The 24419-nt window shown below is 35.0% G+C and overlaps 1 protein-coding gene across 1 annotated transcript in view; it reads left to right on the plus strand.

Annotated features, from left to right (window-relative positions):
* Window positions 1-24419, plus strand: part of BANK1 (B cell scaffold protein with ankyrin repeats 1) — a 277972-nt gene that overhangs the window by 210504 nt on the left and 43049 nt on the right. The window contains exon 8 of the mRNA XM_012809273.2: window positions 23491-23569. Within this exon, the coding sequence (XP_012664727.2) occupies window positions 23491-23569 (79 nt within the window). The remainder of the gene's footprint in view (window positions 1-23490; window positions 23570-24419) is intronic.

Genomic DNA, 24419 nt, shown 5'->3' on the forward strand with positions numbered 1-24419 from the left:
CAGGTGCCCGCTACAACGCCTGGCCATTTTTTGGTTGCAGCCATCATTGTTGTTTGGCGGGCCCGGGTTGGGGATTCAAACCCGCCACCTTAGGTGTATGTGGCTGGCGCCTTAACCACTTGAGCCACAGGCGCCGAGCCATATGGAGAATTCTTAAAGAACTAAAACTCAAACAATCATCTTATCCCATAATTCCATTACTAGATATCTACCTAGTAGATATAAAAATCTTTTTACTACAAAGATGTTTACACCAGAATGTTTATTGCAGCTCAATTCATAATTGCCAAGTTGTGGAAGCAACATAAATGCCCATCATCCCTTGGATAGATCAACAAACTCTGGCTTATGTATACCATGGAATTCTATATGAACATAAGAAAAGTTGAAGACTTTATATCTTTTATGTTTACTTGGATGGAGCTGAAAAACAATCTTCTTAGTAAAGTATCTTAAGAATGGAAAAAAAAATCCAATGTACTCAATACTGTTATAAAACCAACATATGAACAATTGCACATGCACATAAAAAATAAAACACAAATATAGTCTAGCAAGGGGAAGGGGAGAAGAGGGAGACTGGTGCAGACAGAGGGAGTGCAATTGGAGATAGGATGGAGGGCAATTGGCAGGATCTCACCTAACATGCACATGTGAAGGTGTTCAGCATGGCCTCTGAATGGAGGGCTCTACTACAACTTGAACATTACCCTGGAAATGAGAACAATGTAACCTAAAAATTTGTACCCTCATGTTAATTTAAAATAAAAACAGAGGAGACTGGTTTCATTTCTTGGTTTTCTATTTGGTTCCAAATGTCAGTGTCTCTACTTTTGTGCCAATGCCATGCTGTTTTGATCACTGTGGACTTGTAATATCACCAGTGATCCTTCTGGCTTTGTTTCTATTACTAAAAATTGCCTATCTATTTGGAGATTTTTCTGGTTCTATACAAAACAAAAAACTATTTTTTCCACTTTTTCAAAGTGTAATGTTGGTATTTTGATGGTGATTGCCTGAATCTATAGATTGCTTTCAGTAGAATAGACATTTTAACAATGTTGATTCTTATTCTTCCCAGCCAGGAGCATGATTTGCTCATCCATTTGTTAATGTCTTCTGCTATTTCTTTTCTTAGGGTTTCATACTTCTCTTTGTAGAGGTATATTCCTAGGTATTTCATTTTCCTTGAAATTCCTATGGAGGGGATTGTGTCTTTGATTAGCTTCTCAACTTGGCTGTTATTGGCATATACAAAGGCTATTCATTTGTGGACATTGATTTTATACCCTGTGACATTACTGTATTTGTTTTTGTTTTTGTTTTTTTTGGTTTGTTTGTTTTATTTTTGTTTTTGTTTTTGTTTTTTGAGACAGAGTTTAAAGCTATTGCCCTGGGTAAAGTGCCTTGGCATCATCATAGCTCACAGCAACCTCCAACTCTTGGGCTCAAGTGATCCTCTTGCCTCAGTTTTTCTATTTTTAGTAACTACAGGGTCTTGTTCTTGCTCAGAGCTGGTCTTGAGCTCAAGAAATCCACCTCTCAGCCTCCCAGAGTACTAGGATTACAGGAATGAGCCACTGAACCTGGCCTAACATTACTGTATTTCTTGATCACTTCCAGAAGTCTTGTGATTGAATCTCTTGAGTTCTCTAAGTATAAGATCATATCATCAGCAAAGAGAAAGAGTTTTACCTCCTCTGTCCCCATTCGGATGTCCTTTATATCACTGACAAATATAGATGCAAACATATTCAATATTATCTTATCTAATAGATTACAGTTACATATTTAGAAAAATTATGTATCATGATGAAGTAGGTTTCATCCCAGGGATGCAAGGCTGGTTTAACATACACAAATTCATAAATGTAATTCACCATATCAATAGAAGCAAAAACAAAGACCATATGATCATTTCAATGGATGCAGAAAAAGCATTTTGTAAAATATGTTATCTTTTTCTAACAAGAACACTTAAGAATATAGGCATAGGTGGCACATTTGTTAAGCTGATTGAAGCCATCTACAACAAACCCACAGCTGATATCATCCTGAATGGAGTAAAATGGAAAGCTTTTCCATTTAGAACTGGAATCAGACAAAGATGTCTTCTATGGACAGTACTATTCAACATAGTGCTGGAAGTTTTACCCAATGCAGCCAGAAAATGACTATTTCTAGTAATATCCTCACTTCATTTACCTACCTTAAAAAACTGTGTCATGAAAGAATCTTGGAATTATTTTTTCCCACTTAAGATATTCACAGCAGTGACCTGCATGGGCTAATTTTTCCTAGGTTAGTGAAGTTAATGGAAAAGACTGAGAATACATCATACAGATTCAGAAAGGAACAAAATTCTTATCTAATATAAGTGAGGTCTCCCTTGTTCAGAGATTGATTTCCATAAAGCACGGCTGCATCAGCAAATAGTTTTTAAACTCTGTGGACTTATATCTACTCTAGCAAAATAGCTCTTCTCTGCTGGAGTTTAGATTTGTTCATTTATCCATCACTTAGTCATTTAGAAAATATTTTATTTTTCTTTTTTTTTGTGACAGAGTCTCACTATGTCACCCTTGGTAGAGTGCGGTGGCATCACAGCTCACAGCAACCCCTAACTCTTGGACTTAAGCAATTCTCTTGCCTCAGTTCCCAAGTAGCTGGGACTACAGACACCCGCTATAATGCTGAGCTATTTTTTTGTTGTAGTCATCATTGTTGTTTAGCTACAGGTGTGAAGCCTATAAAATATTTTCTAAAATGATCTATGTCTCAGAGACATCAGTGGGCACTGGGATGATGCAATAACAAGCATAAAATTATCTGAACTTTAAGCAGTTTACAGTTTAGTTAGTGGGTGACATAGAAAAAAGGCTTAAAGAGTATCCATGTAGACCAAGTCATCTGTAAAGTAGAATATGTAATGCAAAGGAGAGGAAATATTTTAGTCTTGGAAAAAGAGAAAAGGATTTCTAAGTCTCTTGGAACATCTGAAAAATAAATAGGAGTCACCAGACAAAGAATAGAAAAAGGAGTAAAAGAAATTCTAGCATTTTCAGAGAAATTACTTATACAACTAAGGCTTAGACAAGTAGAAATAGAGATTGGCCTGGAAAGGCAAAATAATGAAGGATATTGTAAATTAAATGGTCAGAGTATGTATTATTCAAACCTTTATGCTTTTGAAAGTGAGAAAGGTAACACTAATAATTGTAACATAAATTTAATTAATTAATTAATAATTGGAGCAAATTAGGACCATCTTTGGTAAGCCAAGATATAATAGGACTACCATGCGTATAAACCATGTAAATTTTCTTTTCTTTATCCTATTGAAAATATTGAGGGTCCCTTGAAGGGTCTTAAGTAAGAGGGAGAAAAGGGACATATTAGATATTCATTTTACAAAGATTTTTCTTGCTATAGTGTGGATTGTTTATAGATTAGGGAAGAGGGGATGCAAAAGGAAAAATAGAGAAAAGGAAACAGACACATGTGTTGCTAAAATCCAGTAATCAAGGAGGTTGCCTCTGAACTAAAAATGTTATAATGGCAATGGCAAAAGACTGATGAATTCTGTAGGGATTTAGGAAGAAACATTTAAAATATTTGCTGAGTATTTGAAAGAGTTAGCAGTTAAGGAGGAAATTGCAGACATCAAGGTCAGGGTTCATGTCTCTCTCTGCAAACTGATTAGATCATGGGATCCAACCACAATGTAGCATCCCCTGCAGGTGTTGCTTATAAATGACCTGCACTGTGTTTTGTATATACATCTTTGGCTTTTATTTTTGTTGTTGTTTTTTGTTTGTTTGTTTGTTTGTTTTGAGACAGAATCTCACTGTCTTGCCCTGTGTAGAATGCTGAGGTGTCATAGCTCATAGCAACCTCAAACTCCTGGGCTCAAGCCACCCTCTTGCTTCAGCTCCCTGAGTAGCTGGGACTATAGGCATCCACAAAAATGCCAGGCTAGTTTTTCTATTTTTAGTAGAAATGGAATCTCATGCTTGCTCAGGCTGGTCTCAAACTCCTGAACTCAGGTGATTCACCTGCCTCAGCCTCCCAGCAATGCTAGGATTACAAGCATGAGCCACCATGCCTGACCTGTGTATAGGTTTTTTGAGGACAGGGTAGATAGAGGATATTTTTGCTTCCAAAGTACTAGACTAAGCCCTAAATGATCTATCACAGTGAATGGCTGTAGTCAGTGCTGGAATAGAAAATAGGAGGACCAACACCAGTGGATGGACTACAAAGCCCATGCAGAACCAAAATGAAGGCATGCAGCAGGAGCAGAAGAGTGCGTGGTCACAGGCTGGTTTCTAGACTACTAACAGCACAACATTCGAGCATGTGTAAATAAAGGAAGTGTATCTATTTCCCAGGTATTGAAAAGGAGAGTTCACAAAATCTTAGACAACATGTATTGAAGTCCCTTAAGAAAGCTCAAGATTTTTTATTTGTCACCTCTTCCTCTTTTAAATGCACCTGATAATACAGAGATGGAGATGAGATTAAAAAAACATAGCAATGAGAAAGAATTTAAAAAGTGAGAGTGGCAACCAACCACAGATGATTGTTGTGAGTCTGCAACGAAGCTGGGACAGACTATCAAGAATGAAAAATCTTAAACAGAGTTGCGACCAGACTGGCTCAGAAGCCAGGACTTGAAGTGGTAAAGTAGGAGCCAGCAGGGACAAAAATTTGGCCACATTCATCTTGAAACCAGACCAGGTGACAGGATGCCACAGGCCGAGTCCAGCCCAAAGCCCTGGAAACAAAATTCAAAAGCTCAGCAATGTCCCCTAAGTAATCTGCAGTCAAAAAGGTCAACTCCTTTTCAAAGGGAGACAACAAAAACACTGTTGTTAGTAGAAGTGGAATGTTCTAGAAGAGCATATGGACTGGGAAATAGAAGAGATGGTAAATGTATATATGCATGAATACATATGTAAATATGTATTTCATAATCAAATATACATTCCCTATTTGTATGTACATGTTTCATAGTCATATTCATGCATGTATATGAAGTATTGGAGCTATGTATAATAACAATTCTACTCTGACCCTGCCTATCTCTATTTTTTCCACAACAATAATTGGAAATATAATTCCACCTGGCATATTATGTATTTATTTGTTCATTATCCATCTACTCTCCACAGAATGAAGCTCCACTGAGTCAGAACCTTACCCTATTTTATTGCCTGCTTTATCCTTATCAGCAGAACATTGCCTAGCACCTAGTAGACGCTCAGTTTTATTTGCTGAATGAAAGTATGCACGCATGAGTGGGTGTAGCCTACGATATATAAGATCCTAAATTTACCAGCATTGGTGCTGGCTGTCAGACTAGACACTGGGACTCTAGTTACGTGCGAGGTTCATTAGCCCTCTCTTCCATATATAACCAGCTTGACACGTGACAGAGTCACTGGAGCTCCTGACACCTGCATTTCCAATCCCATGGAAAATGTAACTTCTGTAAGCACTATTCCTCTGCATTTTATTTCTCTTTCATCGCCCAGCCATTGCCAGAAGCTTTAGCAGAGGGAATTTTTGGATGGCAGCTGTGAAGTATTATGAAAAACACAGTGCCAGATGTAAGGATTTTATTGGCCTTCCACAAGATGGAATTTGTGAAGCCTCATAAAGTCATAGTTAATAAGTTGCCTGCTTTGCCTTTAGGTGTTTTCAGTAGCTCGTAATAGCATTTATTTCAGAAAGTGTGGGAGTTGTAACTCACACATATCTTTTAGTACATTAAGGGTCAAGTAAAAATCATGAGAAAAGACCTTATTTGGCTTTAGAAAAATTAAAGCCCTCAAAGCATAGAAAGCAATAAAAGATTATTATGTGCCTTTTGTCAGATCTGAGATACATTATAATGAATACCTTATGACAGGTACCACCACAGCTTTCGTTTAAACACAGTATATTGAATACCACATGTAGTATTTGATCAAATCCTTGACACGAGTATATGATCTCCTCTATGGACATTTGGTTCTGATGAAATACTACCTAATAGCTTTAGTGAGAAGAAACAATTAGAAAATTCATGAATTAGATAATGTTTGTGCGGTGCAGCATTCTTAAAATCTTAAATTTTGATTTCAGATACCAAAAGAATATTAAGTACTAAAATATGATATTCAACATTATTTGGGGAAAAATCAAATATCTCCATATTCAAGATGCATTGAAGAATATTTGTATTAAAAAAGAATATTTGTATTAAAGCCCCAAAAAGCAGCTCTTGTATAAGAAGCACAACATAAGAATAATTTATGAAATCTCTTTATTTTTTTTTTTTTATAACCGGTCGACGAGGTCCGCACCCCAAAACACCTGGCGCCCCTGGGCAGACTCTGGGCCACCGTGTGGGCTGCACCCAGCAGCCAGAAGAAGGTCACAGTGGCCGCCATCTTGCGCAGCTAACCTTTGACCCGGTGCAACGCAGCGCCTCATGCAGACGCAGGCGTGGGGCTTCAAGTCTATTTTTTATTCTAATGTCAGCATCAGTCTATGATCACATAAAACCATAGAATATGTGATCAAAAGTATTTATAAAACAGATTCATGGACAAAGAAGATTCCATGTATTAACCATCAGTAGGATATGATCTTTCAGATCACTTTTAAGAAGTGGTTGTGGATGTGAATCATTAATTCCAAAAATTCTGTGAATTAGCAGATAAGCGAAAGGTGAGCCATGTCCCTGAAAACTTTATTCTTCACACTTAGTTCTAGTATACATGGTGTGGGAGAACAAATAAAAAGAAAAGAAATTGAGAGGACCGGTTGACACAGTGTTAGATATTTTCATTCATGAAAAATAGATACCTTTGGTTAAACTGTAAGTGAAGGAGTTCACTGTCATTATCATAATTATCATTATCAGCATCGTGGTAAAAAAACATTTATTGAGTACTTTACAATGTACAGGAGATATTAAATGCAATATGTACATACACATATATATACACATACATTTATACATATATATACATTATTAATAGTCCATTTTATAGTTGAGCAGACTGATGGACAGAAGAGTTAAGTGTTTGGTCAATACCACTAAGCTAAGAGAGCACAGTCAGGATTTTAACTCAGCCATTGGCTCCAGAGTTTGTGCTCTTAACCACACTGCTGTATTTCTTTAAAAAGATAACAACATTGCTTATAAAGAAAAACATTTGGTTCTAATATAGGAAATGATATTATATAGTAGTAGAAATTTGGAATGCCTTCTGGTATTGGGGCATAAGAACTAAAATACAAATTCAGAGCTTGGTGCAGATTGCCACACTTCACCTGCAGAAGTGGCTTTTTTGCTATCACATAATAGTAATAGTCCTTAATTTATGCCAAGAACTAGCTCATCCGGTCTGTGAAACAATTCGAAGAAGCAAGTACTTGTTTCACAGATGAAAACTGGTTCTGAGAAAGATTAAATCATTTGCTGATCATCAGTAGTCAAGAACCATTTTGAATGTAGGTCATCCAAATCCAAATCTGTTCTTGTGATTTCTGCTGTCTTGGTTCTCCCTCCTGGAAACATGGTGGAATTCCCAGCAGAGCCACTAATAAGGGCCGCTAGCTGGGTTCCACCTCTAGATATTCCATTTTAATTGGTCTTAGGTGGGGCCTGGGAATAGGTAGTTTATAAAAGATCCCCACATAAATTTAATGTGCATCTGAGGCAGAGAACCCACTACACCATCTAACACTATTCCTCATCTTAGAATCATCTTTGATCCCAGCTTCTAAAATGCAATAATCTAGTTTGGACTTTCCAGGATGAGGTAAGCTATGAACAGGAAACTTAAATGACTGAAAACCCTACATACTTTCTTATATGAGTTTTGAGTTTCAAGATATGGATATTAGATATGAAATGGATTTCTTTACCCATTCACAAATAATTAAGTGGTTTGGGTAAGATGTTATATCCATATTTTTCTGGTCTTCATGACATGTTGTTTTTCCATAATATATGATCTGTGTGATTTGTTGACCTCTTACTGTGTTTTTATCTTTAGTAAATCTGGCTCACACTTTTTTAGCTACTACAGCTCTGATTCATAAAAGTGTAACATAGGGATTAACTGAGTCATGCCATGTGTGTCTTACAAACTACAGTGTAGGTGGCAATGAAGACGTCACCTGATTATGAAAAAGCACATCTTTCTTCAGTCTATATTTGTTTCTTTTTAAAAGTAAAAGTAAAAGAAAAGAAAACATTGAGCTAATGGGTCTTTACAAGTCTGATAATGAATCTTCTAAGGGTAAAAAAATATGGTCCCTAAAATAGAACACCTAACGTCTAGATCAGAATGTATAGGTATTTGATAAAATGAAAAATGCATATTTGGACAGCTATTATTTGACCAGATAATATGAATTAAAAGAAAGAAACACAGATCTGACAACTGTGTTTTGGCCAATGATCAGTAGGCTGTGTGCTGAAAAGTTGATAATGATTACAGAGGACAGCCATAGGCATTGTGTTCATGGACAAGTCAGAGCTATAAAGCTAAGTGCTCTGGCCATCTTTGAATAGCTAAAAATTCGAGAAATAAGAAAGAAAACAGGGATAAAAAGTTGACTGTGGTGATGGGGTCAAGGAAACAAGGTGATCTGAAATTTAAAATGAATTTTAATCTTCTTGTCACAAAACTTAGAAGAAAGAAACTATAAAATGCGGAATTTTACTTTTCTCTATTAATTGCATCTACCAAAAGATAGTGAAGTCCACCTAATAAAAATGTTTCTCCTCTGAAAAGGGGAACAAGTTCTAGAAAATTTAATTTCTGGTAACAAAATAGTAAAATACTTTTGTATTTTAATGCCATTGGACATGATCAGCATCATCTTTTGATGTCTTTAAAGTCATAATGGTCATCCTGAACTGTGTCACATGGTTTTGATTGATAACTAAACTTTGTTGAATTAATTCCAAAATTTTCTTACTTAGTCCTTCTCTTTAGAATCACATAATATTAGTCAAAAATAGAAGATAGGAATTTCAAAATCAGTTTTACTACCAACATAAATTTTTAAACTTTCATTCTCATTTATAGAGTACAACTTTAAGCTATAGTCACACTATTTGTTCATTGAGTAAGAAGTTTAATTTCTCCAATCTCTATCACTTTTTACTCTGCTCTGTGTGTGGCATCCATCCACAGTACAGATGGTTTGACAGGGGAAGAAAGGGTGAGGTTGTAGTGTAAACGGCGCTACATGTGGATACAAAACATACAAATCTCAAAGCCCTGAGTTATCCTGGATTTGAATATCTGCTTTATATACTATGAAGCATGAGCAATTCAGTATCCTTTTATCTTAAGATCTTTATCTGCCTGGTACCCCCTGGCTTGACTTGAGGCTTGTGATATATGTGAAACTGCTTTGAAAAATATTAATTGTTTTGTAAATATAGAGAACCATAATCAAGATCTTTTTAAGTCATGGAAACTGTACCTCTTCTTGTGTGACAGCAAAATGAAGGTCAGTGCTTTGAGAAATCACAGGTATTTGAGAAAGGAGTTGTAGATAAAATTCCGATTACAGGAAACTCACTTCGTGTAGGATCATGAACAAATCATCAACAAAACTTCGTAGTCTCCATTATCCCATCTTTATCAGGTAGTGTGAGTACAGTAGCAGGTGGCTGTCTATATTTCTTTAGGTGGATTTGGAAGGACTAGCCAGACATACCTTAGTTATGTGCTACCAAGAAGACACGGCCCACTAATCTATCAAACTATATGACTGTGGAACCCATATGTTCTTACTTGTAACATTTTCATTTTACAAAAGGATTTTTTTTCTTTAGAAAGAGTAGGCCTAAAGCAACGTTCTCTGATTGTAACATATCTCCATTTACCCATTTTTTATTTCCTGGAGCGCAAGAAACATTTCTAAGATGCTTTCACTTTATTTGTATCCAAGCCAAATGTAAAATCACAGCTGTCTCCTGACTCCCCAAAACTACTTAGCTCTTTTTCAAGCAGAGGCAGCAGAATCGTCTTTGTTAAAGCTCACCTGCTTTCTCTGGCCCCTGCCCCAGTATTTTCCCAGTACTTTCCATTAGCACTTCTCCATTGACATCAGTATGATATGGGTTCAGGACGTCTTGCTTTTGCTTTCAAATGTCATTATGGCTGTTTTGCCATAATGGTATTTGAGATGTCTTTGAAAGATAATAAAATATTCAAAAGGAAGGGTAGAGACGTGGGGCAGGGCATGGTGAGCAGTCAATGCAAAATAATCCAGGTGTGGATGTGGGAGGTGCAGATCATGCTTGGGAAAAAGTGAGTCATCCAGCTGGATGTCATGTTTGCCACACTTACTGAATTATTTCCATTATTATTTTGGCAAATTATTAAGAGATATTAGCTTCACAACCTTGGGAAAGTAATTTAACCTCATTGTATCTATTTTGTTTATTCATTAAATGAGGATTACCATGGTAAACCTACCTCAGAAAACTGTTTCAAAGATTTAATAAGTTAATATAAGTACAAACCTTAGACCAACATCTTCTGAATAGTAAATATTTTATAAATTATTATTATTCATAAATTATTATACCTATTATATATTATAAATGTGGATGTTAACATCTGTGTTTTCTAGAGGACTAGAACTTATCCTTCTTTAATTCCTATTGCCTAAACTAGTTTCTGATATTATTATTTAATAGATTCTCAATATATTTTTTTAGATAAGTAAATAAAAATTTGCCATTGTCGTACTTCTCTCAAAATCGAACTTTAGACATTGAGTTGACATTGCTTTAGTTCAACAAATTTCTAAGCAGTCCAACATTTTAGAGAAAAAAATTTATAAAACTTCAAAATGTCTTCAAGAACAGGGTATAATAATTATTTTTTTTATCCATTCACTTAACTGTTAATAAAGGCAAATCTCATAAAGTAACTCAATTATTATTTTATCATTTTAATTACATGGTCCATAACAATGTAAAATTGTCCTATACGTAGACAAAGTGTTAATATAGACTGCTGGGAAACTAGATGGCCCAGTGTTTCATGTTGTGTTTATATGTGCTAAACTGTTCTTGCTTTCTATAGAACTTTACTGTAAACAATTTCAGAGGTACTTTCAGACAAAACGAATAACACTAAATCCACTGTTTATCATCACATAAATTTTGCTTGGGATTTAAAGAGACTGTTTTAAATTTACACATATCTTATTGTGAAACGATCCTTCAGCAAATGCCATGGCCATAGCTTTTAGAAATAAATAGCTGTCTCCCTCTGGAACCAGAAAAATCCCTCTCAAAAGATGCATAAAAGTAAATCTGAAGTTAAACTGAAGTAGGCAAATACACTTCATGTAAGGCTACACATTCAACAAAGTTGCTTCCAAGTTAAAAAGGATATTAGACACACCCATTTCCATGAGACTCGCTCTGATTTCTTTTAGGCTATGGCTATTAAAATCAGGAATTTTTTTTATGTGATTGAAATATCCCTAATAAATCACTCGAGGCTTTAAAATTGCAAACAACAAGAAGTTTGCAATTCTCAGTGGCAGAAAGAAGTAGAATGAGGCTCAATGGGGCTCACATTCCAGCATTTACAGAACACAAATAGCAACAGCCTTAGTGCCTTGGGTTAGGCCCCCACAAAATAAAATTCATTTACTTATTACAAGTTAAAACTGTGAGATTTCTGGGGCTGGAGAAAATGATATTTTTCTTCCAAAGTGAGCTTATTGGTTTTATTGATTCTCTTCTACTTTGATTTTACATGCAGGTGTGGGGGAAGAATATTTCTTGAATAATAATGTTGTTTCTTCTACTAGAAAACTTTCTCATTTTATTTTACTTTAATGATACTGACATTTTTCTTTTAGTGTATTTATCCTAGTAGCAATTTATCAAATTTATTCTACTATAGTTTTGGTTATTTTGGTGCATAATGTGTTTTTTGTCTAGGAATAGTATTCCTTAAATAGATCTGTACTTAGGTAAGACCTGAGAGTGTACATTCTGCAAATATACCCATCAAAAGAAAAAATTAAGGGTAATAGGAAAGGTCTTCTGATAACTGATAATAATGGAATCTGGCGAACTGAGATGGGATGAATGTGGTGCATAATAAATTTACACCCCTTTATGTAAGTACTTTCTGTATACTTTTCTCTATCACAATTTTGTCCTACAGGAACAGCTACCTATGAGTTGTTACTGGCCCTCAGACTGAAAGTTTAAGGCCTGGAATTTTATTTATTCTCTCACTGTCTTCATTGAACTTCTAGTTGATCATCTTTGCCTGTTGCTTTTTCGTATTTTAAATATCTAGTCAACAGGAATCGATGCTCCTAATTTTGTATTTGGAAGCTAACGATTGTTTCAGCCACATAAACACATACTGGGAATAGATTTGCAACAGTAGCTATTATCTAAATATCTTTCTATTTTAGTTTATCAAATAATGCTTATTTTCTGATACTCAGTAATAAAGAAACTTAAAAGGTCTTTTGTTTCGTTTGTCGAATAATACTTATCTAACAACTAAAGAGTATAATCTTTGAGGGAAATTGCTAGGTCCCTAAGTGGTATTTTGCATTTGCTTTTGGCTTGGATTGTAGAAGCTGCTTGCTCCTCTGCTTTTAGATAAATGTGATGATGACAATGCTAGTCTTTTATTATTTGGGTTGTTTTTCCATGCCTTGTTTTCTTTGACCCTTACTCCAATTATGCAAGTCTCAGAAGAAAGAACCAGAAAAAAAATGAAAAAAGGAATTCGAAGAATTGGCTGCTACCAATAGTCAGCATAAACATAAACCAGGGTGCCTCTCTATTAACTTCACTCTGCCAACTTGGAACCATGTAATTCCATCCATCATTTACTTTCTATGTAGTTTTCCTCCAAATTAAAACATGTTTCTAAATTTTGAATTGATGGGTATATACAAAGAGCATAATAATTTATACTCTTGACATAACGATATTTTGTATTTCTTCTACAGATTTTTGTTAACTTATGACTTTGAAACAAAAATAGAATTAAATTTTCAGAGTGTTCAATAGCAAAGCTTAGTGCCACTATCTAGTATGTACTATTGTTCTCAGTGTAGGAATAGAAAACCTGAGCTAGGTTCTGAATGCAGCAATCATAGATTCGTGTCTTGAGCCAAGTTCTTTAATTGGTTCTTGACTACTCACATGTAAACTCTGTAAGTCATTCATAGCCAATTTCTTTTTCCCTACTGTTGGTGCTTCTGGTATAAAATACCTTTCTGGGTCAGTGTCTGTCTTCCCTTGCATCATTTTATGCCAGAAAAAGGCACACTGGTTTTCATATTAGCCTAAACAGCCGTTTGTTATAATATCCACACTGTAATATCAAATATAAGCCACGTGGGAATTAAGGATTCTGCCCCTTGTAGAATCATTTGTAAGTCCCCTGTCCCCAACCCTTTTGACATTCAGTTTTTCGAGTGTCTTTATCCATCATAGTCTACAGAAATGAGACCCTGGGACAATGGCAGTGCATAGCTCTGCTTGAGTTTTACTGGTTTAAATGGTCCAACTTTGACCCATGATCACATCTGTCTTGTGATTCATCACACCTAATAATAGAGATAATTTTTAAAGATTATCTATAAAAATGAGTTCTTTATTTTTAACATTTAAAACATTTAGAGGCCCTTATTCTTAATCTTGAGATCTCAGCTTGACTACAACTGACCTTTACTCAACTTTATAATTGAATATAAATTTGAATATAAGCTTAATTTAGTAATATGAAAAAGGAACAATGTGAAATTATTTCTGCCACTAAATAACAATCTGAATGAAGACAAGAGAGACAATTGTTGATGGTCTTTTATGTGCCAACCTGTGCTGAGTACTTCATATAAATCGTACTATGTAATTTTCACAAGAACCCTGTGAGATAAAGAACATTTTGGCTCATTTTTTATATCCAGAGAGGCCAAGCGAGAAGAGTGTGCATAAGCTCATGTTAGTAATGAATAGATGTATAAGATCTGAATCCAGATCTGTGGATGAAATACCTCATAGTTTATGGAACCTACACATAAACTATACATGTTTCTACGGGATTTTTTTAGGGGGGCGGGGCTGGATTTGAACCTGCCACCTCCAGTATATGGGGCTGGCACCCTACCCTTTTGAACCACAGGCAACGCCCTCTACGGGATGTTTAACAGCAATATTAATTTTCATACCATCATCATCTAGGGATATTTCTAATCCTCCAAGGAAATGTTGAGTCCACTCCTTTTATCAAAATTCACATGCTCTCACCAAAATTCACCTGCTTCTTTGAGTGGGTGGCTTCACTCTGCCTTTTAAATACGGCCTGCCCAGCCCTGCTTTTCTTTGCACAGTTCTTACCAAGAATGCCCACATTCTTTCCTCTTCCACTAACTCATTTATTTCTTACTCATCCATTAAGTCAAGAAACATGCCTTAGGTGCTCAATTTAGGATTTATCTCTTAGATTCTACTCAGCCTTCAAAAACAGCCTTGGTTATTTCATCTAGAATTATTTCATTTTATTCTCTCATCCACTCTTTAGTCAAACTAAACACCTAAAGGACTATAATTGCTTTAAGCTTTTGATTTTATCAGCTAAATATTCAGCATCCTGAAAGCATATGTTACATCTTTTGTATATCTCTAGAAACTTTCCTACTATTATAGTATTATACACACAAAATAGTGTAATAAATATTTTTGACCAATTGACTGATATTGGTGGTAATTGTCATGCTTCAAAATGTTAGATGCCATATCTAGAGTACACACGAATAATTTCCCCCAATTGTTGCACATTTTGTAAAAATTATCTGCACCAGAGACTCCTCAACATCTTCTTTCAGATGTTTTAGCTATGTTCTGAATATCATTCTCAAATCAAGGAAGGTTAATTCAATTCAAAATGATTCTGACTCTTGGCTTTGACTTTAGATTGGTGTAATTGCATCCTTCTCTGATTCTCTCTAACATTTTTCTATCTTTCTTATTCTCCCATTTACTAAACCCTTCTTTCTGCTCTTCCCTCACTGTCTGACTTCAATTCCTAAGTGGTAGGAACAACTCTATGGCTTTGTTATCAGTGTTATTGTTCAGAAGTGCCTAATACGTAATAATCCATTTAATTCAGGGGTAAATTTGTTTAAATTATTTTCATTTTTAGGAAGGAATATAGTAATATTTGAATAAATATATTTACAATTTGAGATTCAATTGCTTGTATCTAAGCACTTTCTGGCATCTTTTTCTTTTTTTTACTATTTTTTACATATACATGTGTTTATTAGGTTTCCACTTTTTGCCTTTGCAAAATTAAAAAGGCTTAAAATTTAATAACAATAACAATGTTTAAGATAAGGACTAGAAATGAAAACCTCGTAAAGAACAAACAAAGATAAATACATTCAGAAAAGAAATCAGATGATAAATACATTCAGAAAAGAAATCAGAAGATTGTTGCATCAAAATATTAAACAATAATAATAATACAAATAAAGTAACATTCACATCGTCAAATAAGAGTATGTCTATTATAAAGTGCTTTAACTCTGAGGTTTATTATGGAGTCATCAGTTAACTTATTATTATTACTTTATTTCCAAAGTCTCAAAAAATAAACCACTAATATTTATAAATAAAAGTAAATTTTCCATTTATAATAATATATTTTCTCCAATTTTAATATCAGATGTATCCAGATTAAGTAGGATGAATTTGAAGTATTTCTTCTTTTTCTATTGTCTATAAGATTTGGCACTTTTTGGTATCTTTATAACTTAATTCTGACTCTACCATTTTGCAATTGTATGACATTAGCGTATTTTCACAGTTAGCAGCCTTGCTAATCAAATTAATAGTTTACTTGGCCACAATACAATTAACTCCCTTCTGTTCTCTCAAGTTGGTAAACTTCATCACTTCACAAAGAAATTGGAAGAATCACCATTTTAGAGCCCACATTTCCATATTCCCAGGTACATTTTCAGGAGTTTCATGAAGGAACAAAAGAGACTTCAGCTGTAAATTTCCTTTCTTGCCCTCAGGCTTTCATCGCAAATTCTGTAGAAAAGGTGTTTTTAATCAGTGCCCTCATCTGTAAATGACAAGAGTTCTTTGGGAAAGTGTCCTGAAAAAGAAAGTTGTAGATATTAGAACTGGTTACCAGACATTAAGCTGAACAGAATCTTACTCACATCGTCATATTTGAGTCTTGTCTTCCAGCCTTTGGCATCAAAGCTGTAAAAATCTTGCCCACACCCTCTCTGCTATACTTTTCATATCTGCCTTCTCCAGTAAACTTTTCACCAGTGCTCATTGCCCTTCACCTTGGCCATTAAAATAGCCTCCTCTCCCTTTTACCCAGAATTACTCTAGAATTATTTTTCTAAAATAAAGGCAGGAATCATTACTTCCCACTTCTTAAGAAATAATTACATGCTCCAAAGGATTTAAAACTCGATAAAGTAAAATCTTAAAGCACCACAACATCTTCAAATACATCTCTCCATGCAGTGATCCAACCAGCTAAAACCATTCACCAAGTCTCCGGCTCTTCATGGTCCCCCACTGACCAGTAAGTCATAGCCTCTTTTTTCTTTATGGAATAAAACCATATGTGTCCTTTGAGGTGTGGATTGAATACCAACCATTCTGTGGAATTTTCTGTCCTACCCATATGATGGAAATTATTGCATATTACTATCTCATAGCGTATTGCAAGTATATGCATATTTTCAAATGTGTTTTGTTTTTCCCTATTTACATTGTCTTCCCTACTAGATGTAGGGTATTGGGGGTTGGGAATCGCGAGACTTTCATCTGTGTATTTTGCATTGCCTGATGCAGTGTTCTGTGCAAGTGAGCTCTGAATTCCTTCCATTTCTGTAGCCCTTGCCTTAATGAAGCCCTACTTCCCTGGCATCTTTAATTCAGTTTTCAAAAAACAAATCTTAAGCACTGTTACCCAATATCCCTACTTTATATTACAGTTCCTTAAAAAACTCAATACATTGTTCCTGCAAATCGTTACTCCAATTTAACTTTTTAAGATTCTGCAAGCCAGTATAAATTCACACCGTTCCATTTTAATTCCCCTCATGGGGTCAGCAGTGACTTGTATTGGAAAATATGATGAATTATTTTCAGAGCTTTGTTTTTCCACTCTTGGTCCACTTAGAATCCTCTCCCCTCGTTTTCCTGATCTAGCTCTCTCCAGGTTTTTTTGTTTTATTTTTTTTCCCTTTGCTTCCATGACTGTAATTTTTTTCTGAATCCTGGAATCTAGTCCTCAGAAGAATTTAGAGGTAAAGATATGTCCAGGAGTGATCAGAATAGAGATGTACAATAAAGGTAGCAGAATGAATAAAATCAGTCGGGAATATATTTTAAGAAAAGAAAAGAAAGACAAGGATAAAACCTAAGAAAACCCAGTTGATACAGTGAATTGGGCAGTACAGACCATAGACTACATTTAAAAGCAACTTGTGCTTGGAAAAATACCCAAATTATTATATTTTTAGTGTGACACATTGAATATGTGACACATATTGTTTTAATATTGAATCAGTGTATGATTTACTACTAAAACACCAATATGGCCCCAATATCAGTGTTGGTACCTCACAAATGCAACCACAACTATGTTGAGTTTGAAACAAAGACTGTCAATATAGGGCTAGAATGTCATTCAGAGTGGCAGGGGCCGAAGCCTGACGTTCACAACAGTAATTAGAAGCTGCCTCATGGGCATAAATCAAGGCCAAGAGCTGTCAGCACTGGGACCAGGGGCCCTGTGGGTCACCACCATGGTGGGTGGCCACAGAGTGAGAGAAGGGCTGGGATGAACACAGGTAGAATGAGAGATATGCCAGTTACAAAAGCCAAACATCCATCAGCGCTTTGAAGCCTAACCATTTTCAATTCTTTTGTCCTAAGCTTGAGGGACTAGGTCTCAACAGGACTGCTATGTGTTTGTATGAAATACAGGATGAAGCCATCTCTTGTCCCTCTGGCACCAATTCCTCCATCTTTACCAGATTTGGCCTTGGTGATGACAATCAAAAAATTAAATTTCTAATTTTGCCAAAGGAGACTTGTTCACCTATGCATAGGTCTTTTTACCCCTAATTAAGATGATGTCTGAAAAAGCACAGCATAATATACTCAGGTTATTCTGATGAAGTATTTACCCATACCAAGGAAAATGTCCACTTTGACTTTCCCTGAGTTAAACAGCTCCACTTCTATTTCATTCTTCTTCTTTCCTCTCCCAACTGTGGATGGAGTTCCTATTTAATTTTTTACTCAGCATTTTAATTCCTATAATATAAACATAAACTTTTATGGGAAATCACATGAATCTGCCTTTAGGCTATATCCCTAGATGGCCTAAGGACACACATTGAAGCTCAGACACTTTCACAATATGCCTTTAAAATTTTATCTCAGGGAATTCTGTTTCTTGTTTTTCATGGCTTTAGTTTAATATTGCTTATTGTTATTAGCACTTGTTAAGAATAATATTTATTATCTCCATTTAAATATCATCTAGTGTATTCATTTGGGGTGAGATATAAAATCTTACAAGGTCAATTTTTCACTCTTCAGACATATGTTTGTCTTCTTATTCTCATCCCACAGACTCCCATGTGCTTTGAAAGCTGGTGAAATCATTTCAGATCAACACTGTGGAAAGTTGGGCAAGAGTTGGTTCAATTAGAGTCTCATAAAATGATTTAGATACCAACTGCCATGTGAAGATTGTTTTTATTCACTTCCTCAAAATAAGAATATTATGATCAGTTTGTACAGGACCAGATGCCAAAGCCATGTGGCGCTTTCCATACCCCAATCAACAACAAGTTCTCTTTTCAGTTTTCTTTGATAATGTATGATTTTAATCTCATTAAACATTATGTGTTTCAAGGACTACCTATAGGTCAAAAAATTTCATTAAGCCTGTTTAACTAGCAGATTTTTATCATTTAATCTTGACCTTTCATTTAGAGAAGTGAGACTCAATGTGAGTGCCAAGATAATTCTTTAAATACAGTCTCCTCACCCAAAAGCAAATGAATAAGGCTTTTGCCTTGATTCTCTACGTCATCTATAAAGATTGAGTTTATTATAGTGAAATAAAGAAAAGATTATATTCTAATCATTTTTGTCTTCCTCTTTCAATTGAAAAATTAAGATGTGATATTTTTAAGAGTGGGAATTGTATCTATTTTTCTTTTTTATATTTCAGATTAATATGAAGGTGAATATAGGTTACATTGTCTACATTTGTAAGGTGTAGTTAACAGAGTATTTAGCATGCGCTAGTTCTATAGAATTAGTTGGCAAGTGGCTAAAGAAAGTCAAACTCCAGCCTCAGATTAAGAAATCATGCTTGCTGAAAAGTAGATGTCTATTTTATGTAATGAGGGAAATTCCAACATAAACATATTACATTTATTAAGCACTTCTATGTGTTAGATGGGATGTGGGTTTGCCATGCACTATTCTACCTTAATTATGCCAGCAAACTGATGGTGTATTTATTACTGGCTATGTTTTTCATGGTCAAATATTGAGGCTTAATATTTAAGTTTACAATCAGTATCAAACTGCTAATAAATAACTGAGCTGTGATTTGTTCTAAAATTGACTCCAAAGTCTGCACTCAGCCCACAGCACCACACAGCCAATTATTAAAGTGATTAGATATCAGAATGCCATGAAACTTGTCTCTGAAGCCATCATTGATTTTATTAAAGAATTACTAATACATCATTAGATCTAGCATGTTTTTCAAAATAAATGATTATAAGTTAAAGAAGCCAAATAAGAAGCATTTGTTTTTTAGCACAAATATTTCTAATGATCCTCTTCTCCTGTTAAGAAAACAATTAGTTTTTGTCTAGCCTGATTTTATAAAGTATTGATTGCACATAATATTTGCAAAAGTGCTCAGATTAATCAAATACCTTTTTTTTTTATAATTTGGAGGCAAGTCCCTTTCACACATTCTTGGCATTGAGGTTTATTTTTTTTTTTTTTGTACAAATGTTGTATGGCTCAAGTTATGATACAAAAATTGACTCCATTAGGTTTTTAACCTCCGTATATTTACTTATATTTTCCCAGTATCTCTCATTAATTCATGGTGATATTGAGCTCATAATGACCAAGATTGTGAATGATATGTAAAAAGTATGCACAATTCCTGAAGTGTTTGAAAACCATTTCTGTTATAAAATTAGTAAAAAAAATTCCTGGATCTGGTTTTGAGAGTACTATGGATTTTAAAACATATATTCTTATCTTATGAAATATGTAGGTCAGGATAATTGGGGAAAAAAAGAATAGCTGTATTAAACAATGATTTTAATACCAAAGATATAAATATTAATCATGTCAACCCCTCTTGAAAAAGCTACATGATTTTTCAGATTAGCATTGAGTGGAATCCACAATAGGGAAAATACAATGTAAGTATAAAATGAGTTACTACATCAGCATTACTCAAAAAATGCTTAACAGATGTTTACTTTCAAAATTCCAATAAGAATTGGAGGCTGTGGTGCTTCTCTAAATAACATTAGTGTTTTCTAAATTAAAAAAAAGAAGAATGAGTTTTTCTGGGCTCTCATTGGCCAAAGTGGGCAATAAACCAAATTGGTGACACTTGGTATGCAGGTCAAATATCCTTGCACACCTGAGCTACGGTAAATGTATAAATTCTTTAATATGGGTACTTCTAATGTTAGTTTTTATTTCAAAATATTAAGGGGGTGCCAATGTCTTGGGTTCCATGGATTGCTTTTATAATGCCTAAGTCCCGTCTGTTGGTGAGCCCATCACATAAATAATGTTCATTGTACCCGTTAGGTGGGTTCCTGCCCCTTCCTGTCTCCCCTCCCCACTGTTTGAAGGACCCTGCCCTTCCCTCTCTGCACCTGGGCTCTCTGGCTATTCAGGCTCTTTTCTGGTTTCAAATGAAGCATAAGATTATTTTTTTCTAGTTCTATAAAGTATGACCTTGGTAATTTGATGCAGTTTGCATTAAATTTGTAAATCTCTTTAGGTAGTATGGACATTTTAATAATGTTGATTCTATGTATCCATCAGTATGATATATTTCTCCCTTTGTTTATATCCTCTGTGACAACTTTCCTCAGAGTTACATAGTTCTTCCTGTAGAGATTGAGATCTTTCACTTCCTTGATAAGATATATTTTTAATTTTGGGTTTGAACCCACCACCTCTGGCATGTGGGGCTGGCACACTACTCCTTGAGCCACAGGCACCACCCAAGATATATTTTTAGATATTGTATTTTCTTTGCAGCATTGAATCTTTGATTTGACTCTAAGCCTGGCTGTTATTTGTATGTAGGAATATTACAGATTTTATACCTTGATCTTGTATCCTGAAATCTTGCTAAATTTGTTTATCAATTCCAGGATTCTCCTGGTGGAATCTTTGGGATTTTCTAGATACAAGATTATACCATCAGCAGAGAGTGACTATGTGACCTCTCCTTTCCCACTACGGTTAGGATTTATTTCTTTCTCTTGCCAGATTGCTCTGCCTAGGACTTCTACACTATGTTAAATAGAAGGGCGACCATGGGCATTTGGGGCTTTCTTTCTAGTTCTTAGGAGGAGTTCTCTCAACTTCCCCCCATTCAGTATGATGCTGGCTGTGGGTTTGTCATTTGTGGCTTTTTAAAATTCTGCAATATGTTCCTTCTATGCCTAATTTGTTGAGAGGTTGTTTTAATCATGTAAGAGCACTGGAGTTTTTTTGAATGTTTTTTCTGCATCTATTGAGATGACCATATGGTCTTTGTTTTTGCTTCTGTTTATGTGGTGAATCACATTGCTTGAATTACATATGTTGAAGCATCCTTGCATCCCTGGGATAAAAGCCCACGTGTTCCTGGTGGACTATTTCTTTCTTTCTTTCTTTTTTTTTTTTCTTTTTGATGTCCTACTATTTTATTAAGGACTTTTGCATCTATATTCGTAAAGGACATTGGTTTGTACTTTTCTCTTTTGTTATGTTCTTTCCTATCTCTGGTATCAGAGTCATACTGGCTTCATAAAATGAGCTGGGGAGGAGTCCCTCCTTGTCAGTATTATGGAATAATTTCAGTAGTATTAATACCAGATCATCTTTGTAGGTTGATAGGAGTCAGCTGTGAATGGATCTCGTCCAGGGCTTTTTTGTTGTTGTTGGGAATTTTTTATTACTGTTTCAATCTAACAGTTCATCACCGATCTGTTTAGGAGTTCTATTTCTTCCTGGTTGAGTCTTGGGAGGTTGTGTGTTTCCAGGCATTTGTCCATTTCCTCTAAGCTCTCTAGTTATGTGCATAAAGATTTCCATAGTATTCATCAATGATGTTTGTATATATGCAGATTCATCTGTAATGTCTTCATTTTCATTTGTGATTGAGCTTACGTGGGTCCTTTCTATTCCGTTACATATTAAGCAGCAAGAAGTTTGTCAATTTTATTCATCTCTTCAAAGAACCAACTTTCGGTTTCATTAATCCTTTGTATTACTTTTTGTTTTCCAGTTCATCACAAAGAATTTTTAATTCTTTTAATTCCTTCTAATTTTTAAAGGGGCATTCCAAATGCTTAGCCCATAGCCTAACCATTTTAACCAATTGTATTAAGAACAAAAGCATAAGTCATTTGAATAATCACCTGAAGGTCATGGTTAACAAAACATGACCTGTGTTAATGCAGCAAAGCTCCATCCCTTTCCTCGGATGCTTTTGTACAACTAGAACTGACACTGTTGTTGCTCCCCTTTCTCGGTGAGCGTCATTACACTCACATTCAGACACTCCACGTCACCTTCAGGTATTAGAAACAAAGACTAGCAATTCTGGGGATGACAGATTTCTGCCCTTTCTCAGTTAATTTTGTATTCTAAGAACATATAACGGAACAGATTTCAGAAAGACAAACAGAAATACCTTTACTCAGTTTCGTTTTCTCTATATGATGGAGAGAAAACACTTTGTCAGTTTATTCTCTTTCACTGTATTGTAATACTTGCTATAATTAAGCATATCTTTTGAACTATAAAACATACAGAAGTGTTAAAACTAGTTTTTAAGAAAAACAGTTGTGTCTAATTTTATTTGGAATTTCTTTATTACACCTAAATTTTGCAATTATCTTTCCCTTCATTTTAAAGTAGTTGCAATACATTTCATTTTAAAATCAATTTATTGTCTATTACAAAATATTCTGTTTCCCCAGTTATACTTTTAGTACTATGTGTCAGTGGGTACTAATATTATCCAAGAACTGTAACATAATGAAGTATTCAAATAAAAACTTAAACATTACTCCTTGTTTCCATGGGCATCAAATACAGATTTATTAAGATTAATGCATGTTGTTGAAAATTACATTCTTTTTTTTCAGATCCAAGAAACCGGAGGAAATAATGAGCAAGAAACTGATTATGAACAGGACGTTATCTCATTTTCCACATATATTCCTTGTAAGTTTTCCGTATGTTGTATGTATAAATGACTTTTTTGGTGTATGTAACTGAAAAAGAAAGACTGAAGAGAATGTGAAAAGGCAGTTAACTGAAATGTCTAAAATGTCTTTAAATGTCTAAAATGTCTTTTTACTACAATGGAGACACTGCCACACTGCTGATTTAAATACTTGGAATAAATTCAAAGTTTTATGATCAAACACTACCTGAAGAGAATGCACAAGACCTTTTGGCAACTATTTTTTTATTATATTTTGTTTTGCTTTCTTTTTTTCAAAACATTACCACAATCTTTGCAAACCTTAGTTTTCTCAGTTATGAAATGAGATGGGTTAGACTAGGATATTCTCTAAGGTCCTGCCAGCTCTAAGAGTTGTAATTCTGTATTGTCATGTCTGAAGACTAATGAAGAGTATTCCCACACGTATATAAACGCCCCCTATTGGTTAGTAAGTGGCTCAATGTCTTTACTAGTGATGATGGGCACTGCAGACACATCATTTTTGAAAACCCGAACTCCCACCTTCCCCAACCTCTCTATCTGCTGACTTTCCCAACTCCGTAAGTGAAAACTCCTTTCTCCTTTTTTTCAAGTCAGTTCAAATTCTTGGATCTACTCTTGGCTTTTTACTTTTTTACCTCCCCCATATTCAATTTGTCATAAAATACTATCACCTTCAAAATGTTGCCAACATTTAACCATTTCTCTGCTCATTCATTATTTTTGATTCCAGTCTACACTATCATCAGCTCTTCTCTGGCTTACTGCAATATCACAGTGGGGAAAGAAGGGCTAAGTATCTTCTAATGCTTAGGACAGGCTCTCACAACTACAGATTATCCAAGT

The sequence above is a fragment of the Otolemur garnettii genome, unplaced genomic scaffold (genome assembly GCF_000181295.1).
Source record: "Otolemur garnettii isolate 467f Iridium unplaced genomic scaffold, OtoGar3 scaffold00103, whole genome shotgun sequence".
NCBI lineage: Eukaryota > Metazoa > Chordata > Mammalia > Primates > Galagidae > Otolemur > Otolemur garnettii.